Raw genomic sequence first — 5882 nt, 5'->3', positions numbered from 1 at the left:
GGAGGAAAGGAGGGAGGAAAGGAGGGGTGAAACAAAAGCGAGGACAGGATCACTGTGGAATCCTGACAATGAGGGAGGCTCTTTCCAGGGATTCCAAAGAGAGGACACACACACACACACACACACACACACACGAAGGAATAATGGACTGACATTCAAGTAAAAAATACAGGGTTCAATTTGACATCGACTCAAAATGATCAGCTTCCAAACACAAAACCCCCCCCTTTTGTTTTCTCTAAAAGACATGCGCACACACACATTTAAAACTCCATCAGGGAGAATACTAACATGTTATATTGCCTGTTTATAATGTGTAGTGTGTCGGTACCTTTCTACAGACCGGGTTCATTCAGGAGGGTGAAACATTCAGAACAGAAATATCAGATAAAGATGAAACGATCCGTTCTGGGACTTCATCTTTCTATCTACAACTGAACAACAGTGGAGGGTTTTTTTTTAACAAGAAGCTTTGAAAATGTGTCTGGGTTGAAATCTTCTCTACGCGACCACATTGTTTAAAGGAATTCAGTCAAGACTTGGTAAAAAAAAAACGCTGACTGTTTTCAGATGTGTGTTTATGTTTGTGAGGTCAATCCATGACTGCTGTGTGTGTGTGTGTGTGTGTGTGTGTGTGTGTGTGTGTAACAGAGTGTCTAGAAGGGAGTGTAGTCGGCAGGGTACATGATGGGCAGCCAGTTCTCCGTAAAAGTGGCACAGTGCATCCAGCCCAAGGACCGCATTACCTGGAAACAAACAGGACGTGATGTCACCATACAGGAAGTAGATTGCTATCTGAATGTCTCAAGGAGTTGGACTGAGGCAGTAAAACATGACTAACAGGAAGTACATGTATCAGGTAGTTGTGCGGAGGATGTTTCTAACCTGAATGCAGTTCTTCAAGTTCTCTCTACTGGGTTTATCTTCTACGATCTTGGAGGCAAACTTCAGGGCTCTGCCGTACATCTTATTGACTAGTGCATGTTTGTAGGAGAACGTCAACACCTGGGGAGGAAGGGGATCAAACCATCAAAAATTGGGAGAAAGATTGAGATGGATGATTCATATGTAAGTAAGTTACAAGTTGTGGCGTAAGCCGGGGATCGTGGAGGAAAACCAAACGAGGAAACAGCTGGCCACACCTCTTTTCCTCACCTTAGAGTCCGTTAGCTCCACCCACTTCTGCAGCTCCCAGAAGGTGTCTGTCAAGGCTTTGGCCCTGCCCTGTTGGGCGTCGTCAGAGCTGGTCACCTCCTCCTCTTCAGCCCCTGTCTCTGCCCCGTCTCCGGCCCCCCCAGCCCCGTCCTGGGGTGGAGCAGGCAGCAGTACCAGGTCGGCCAGGGCACAGCCCTTCCTACACAGAGCATCCAGCAGGGAACATTTCTGCTTCTCCATGTCACTGCAGGAAGCACACAGAAACAGGAAGTTCTATTAGATATCAAATTCTCTGTCCAATAGAAATGAGGTAAAGGGGAGTGGTTTTAACGGATTTAACAGACAGACAATCTGTTGTGACCTGACTGTCTAAGGATGAGCCCTGAATGGAGCCCTATTGCCCATAGGTCCTGGTCTAAAGTAGTGCACTATATAGGGAATAGGGTTCTATAGGGTCCTGGTCTAAAGTAGTGTACTATATAGGGAATAGGGTTCTATAGGGCCCTGGTCTAAAGTAGTATACTATATAGGGAATAGGGTCCTGGTCTAAAGTAGTGTAATATATATAGGGAATAGGGTTCTATAGGGCCCTGGTCTAAGGTAGTGTACTATATATAGGGAATGGGGTTATATAGGGCCCTGGTCTAAAGTAGTGCACTATATAGGGAATAGGGTTCTATAGGGTCCTGGTCTAAAGTAGTGCACTATATAGGGAATAGGGTTCTATAGGGCCCTGGTCTAAAGTAGTGCACTATATAGGGAATAGGGTTCTATAGGGTCCTGGTCTAAAGTAGTGCACTATATAGGGAATAGGGTTCTATAGGGTCCTGGTCTAAAGTAGTGCACTATATAGGGAATAGGGTTCTGGTCTAAAGTAGTACACTATATAGGAAATAGGGTTCTATAGGGTCCTGGTCTAAAGTAGTGCACTATATAGGGGGTTCTATAGGGCTCTGGTCTAAAGTAGTGCACTATATAGGGAATAGGGTTCTGGTCTAAAGTAGTGCACTATATAGGGAATAGGGTTCTAAAGTATAGGGTCCTGGTCTAAAGTAGTGCACTATATAGGGAATAGGGTTCTATAGGGCCCTGGTCTAAAGTAGTGCACTATATAGGGAATAGGGTTCTATAGGGCCCTGGTCTAAAGTAGTGCACTATATAGGGAATAGGGTTCTGGGTCCTGGTCTAAAGTAGTGCACTATATAGGGAATAGGGTTCTATAGGGTCCCTGGTCTAAAGTAGTGCACTATATAGGGAATAGGGTTCTATAGGGCCCTGGTCTAAAGTAGTGCACTATATAGGGAATAGGGTTCTGGTCTAAAGTAGTATACTATATAGGGAATAGGGTTCTGGTCTAAAGTAGTGTAACTATATAGGGAATAGGGTTCTATAGGGTCCTGGTCTAAAGTAGTGCACTATATAGGGAATAGGGTTCTATAGGGCTCTGGTCTAAAGTAGTGCACTATATAGGGAATAGGGTTCTAAAGTAGTGCACTACATAGGGGGTTCCCTGGTCTAAAGTAGTGCACTATATAGGGAATAGGGTTCCATAGGGTCCTGGTCTAAAGTAGTGCACTATATAGGGAATAGGGTTCTATAGGGTCCTGGTCTAAAGTAGTGCACTATATAGGGAATAGGGTTCTATAGGGTCCTGGTCTACCCTGGTCTAAAGTAGTGCACTATATAGGGAATAGGGTTCTATAGGGCTTGGTCTAAAGTAGTATACTATATAGGGAATAGGGTCCTGGTCTAAAGTAGTGTACTATATAGGGAATAGGGTTCTATAGGGCCCTGGTCTAAAGTAGTGCACTATATAGGGAATAGGGTCTATAGGGCTCTGGTCTAAAGTAGTGCACTATATAGGGGTTCTAATAGGGTTCTATAGGGGGTTCTATAGGGCTGGTCTAAAGTAGTGCACTATATAGGGAATAGGGTTCTGGGTCTGGTCTAAAGTAGTGCACTATATAGGGAATAGGGTTCTATAGGGTCCTGGTCTAAAGTAGTGCACTATATAGGGAATAGGGTTCTATAGGGTCCTGGTCTAAAGTAGTGCACTATATAGGGAATAGGGTTCTATAGGGCCCTGGTCTAAAGTAGTACACTATATAGGGAATAGGGTTCTATAGGGCTCTGGTCTAAAGTAGTGCACTATATAGGGAACAGGGTTCTATAGGGCCCTGGTCTAAAGTAGTACACTATATAGGGAATAGGGTTCTATAGGGCTCTGGTCTAAAGTAGTGTACCAGATAGGGAATAGGGTTCTATAGGGCTCTGGTCTAAAGTAGTGCACTATATAGGGAATAGGGTTCTATAGGGCTCTGGTCTAAAGTAGTGCACTATATAGGGAATAGGGTTCTATAGGGCTCCTGGTCTAAAGTAGTGCACTATATAGGGAATAGGGTTCTATAGGGTCCTGGTCTAAAGTAGTGCACTATATATAGGGAATAGGGTTCTATAGGGTCCTGGTCTAAAGTAGTGTACTATATAGGGAATAGGGTGCCATTTGGGACACAGACTAAGACTTAGTGGTGTACCTCTTGATTGTGGCAGCGTAGGGCGAGGGTCGGTCTTTAAGGTGAGGTAGACTGCCAGGGGTCTGGTTCGATCTGAACAGAACCATGTCAGAGGGAATAGGGTTCTACCCAGGCGCTGGTCTAAACGCTCCTACAGAGAGAGAATCAGGGTTCTAGAGGGTCCAATCAACAGCAGAGACTATATAGGGAATAGGGTTCTAGACGCTCTAATCAACAGCAGAGACTATATCAGGGTTAGACGCGACTAATCAACAGCAGAGAGAGAAGGGTTAGACGCACTAATCAACAGCAGAGAGGGTTCTAGAGATCAGGGTTAGACGCGACCAATCAACAGCAAAGAGAGATCAGGGTTAGACGCACTAATCAACAGCAAAGAGAGAGAGATCAGGGTTAGACGCGACCAATCAACAGCATAGAGAGAATCAGGGTTAGACGCAACCAATCAACAGCAGAGAGAGAGATCAGGGAATAGGGTTCAACAGGAGAGTCAGGGTTAGAGTACTAATCAACAGCAGAAAGAAGAGAGGATCAGGGTTGGACAAAGTACTAATCAACAGCAGAGAGAGAGAATAGGGTTCTATCAGGGTTGGTCTAACTAATCAACAGCAGAGAGAGGGTTCTAGAGAGGTCAGGTTAGACACGACTAATCAACAGCAGATAGTGTGCCATTTGGTACACTTCTCAGAGATCAGGGTGCAGCTTTCAACAGCAGTGGCAGGTAGGAAGAGGGTTAGACTTTAATCAGGTCACTCAGCAGGTCGAGCTGGTGACAGAACCAAGAGGCCAACAGCAGGGGGACAGAGAGAGATCAGGGTTAGAGCCAACCAATCAACAGCAGATCAAGAGGGGAGAAGGGTTAGAGAGAGAGAGAGAGATCAGGGTTAGAGCGACTAATCAACAGCAGAAGAGAGAGAGAGGGTTAGAGGGAGGAATCAACAGCAAGAGAGAGAGAGGGTAAGGGAGGAATCAACAGCAGAGAGAGAGATCAGGTTAGGCGACTAATCAACAGCAGAGAGAGAGAGAGAGGGTAAGACGGAGGAATCAACAGCAGAGAGAGAGAGAGATCAGGGTTAGACGCGACCAATCAACAGCAGAGAGAGATCAGGGTTAGAAGAGACTAATCAACAGCAAGAGAGAGAGAGATCAGGGTTAGACGTGTAATCAACAGCAGAGAGAGAGAGAGAGGGTTAGGGAGGAAGACTAAGAGAGAGCAGAGAGAGTAAGGGTTAAGAGACTAATCAACAGCAGAGAGAGAGAGAGAGAGATCAGGGTTAGACGCGAGGAATCAACAGCAGAGAGAGGGAGAGATCAGGGTTAAGGGAGACTAATCAACAGCAGAGAGAGAGAGGTAAGGGTTAGACGGAGGAATCAACAGCAGAGAGAGAGAGAGAGAGTAGACGAGGAATCAACAGCAGAGAGAGAGAGGTGTAGACGGAGGAATCAACAGCAGAGAGAGAGAGGGGTCAGGGTTAGACGAGACTAATCAACAGCAGAAGAGAGAGAGAGAGAGGGTTAGACACGACTAATCAACAGCAGAGAGAGAGAGGTTAGACGGACTAATCAACAGCAGAGAGAGATAAGGGAGACGAGACTAATCAACAGCAGAGAGAGGAAGAGGTTAGAGAGAGGTAATCAACAGCAGAGAGAGAGAGATCAGGTGTAAGGGAGGAATCAACAGCAGAGAGAGAGAGGGGTTAGGGAGGAAATCAACAGCAGAGAGAGAGAGATCAGGGTTAGACGGACTAATCAACAGCAGAGAGAGAGAGGTGTAAGAAGAGAGAGAGAGAGAGAGGGTTAGAGGGACTAATCAACAGCAGAGAGAGAGGTGTAAGGGAGGAAGAGAGAGAGAGAGAGGGTGTAAGGAGAGAGAGAGGTAAGGGAGGACAGAGAGAGAGAGAGAGAGAGAGGGTAAGAGGAAGAGAGAATCAACAGCAGAGAGAGAGGAGTTAGAGAGGTAATCAACAGGAGGAAGAGATCAGAGAGAGAGACTAATCAACAGCAGGAAGAGAGAGAGAGAGAAGGGAGGGAGAGAGGGACTAATCAACAGCAGAGAGAGAGAGAGATCAGGGTTAGAGAGAGAGGTAATCAACAGAGGAGAGAGAGAGAGAGAGGGTAAGGGAGGAAATCAACAGCAGAGAGAGAGGTAAGGGAGGAAGAGAGAGAGAGAATCAAGGGCAGGAAGAGAGAGAGAGA

General features: G+C 45.9%; 1 protein-coding gene across 1 annotated transcript in view; it reads right to left on the bottom strand.

The window, feature by feature from the left end:
• Positions 1–585: 585 nt before the first annotated feature.
• The window catches only part of tpp2 (tripeptidyl peptidase 2), a 53947-nt gene continuing 48650 nt past the window's right edge, over positions 586–5882 (bottom strand). Inside the window, 5 exon segments of the mRNA XM_042314929.1 lie at positions 586–746; positions 886–1005; positions 1156–1399; positions 3690–3708; positions 3711–3819. Coding sequence (XP_042170863.1) covers positions 657–746; positions 886–1005; positions 1156–1399; positions 3690–3708; positions 3711–3819 — 582 coding nt within the window. The 3' untranslated portion in view covers positions 586–656.

The sequence above is a fragment of the Oncorhynchus tshawytscha genome, unplaced genomic scaffold, assembly GCF_018296145.1.
Source record: "Oncorhynchus tshawytscha isolate Ot180627B unplaced genomic scaffold, Otsh_v2.0 Un_contig_11618_pilon_pilon, whole genome shotgun sequence".
In the NCBI taxonomy this organism is placed as follows: Eukaryota; Metazoa; Chordata; class Actinopteri; order Salmoniformes; family Salmonidae; genus Oncorhynchus; species Oncorhynchus tshawytscha.
The sequence above is the reverse complement of the archived record's forward strand: the minus strand, read 5'-3'. Positions and strand labels throughout refer to the sequence as shown.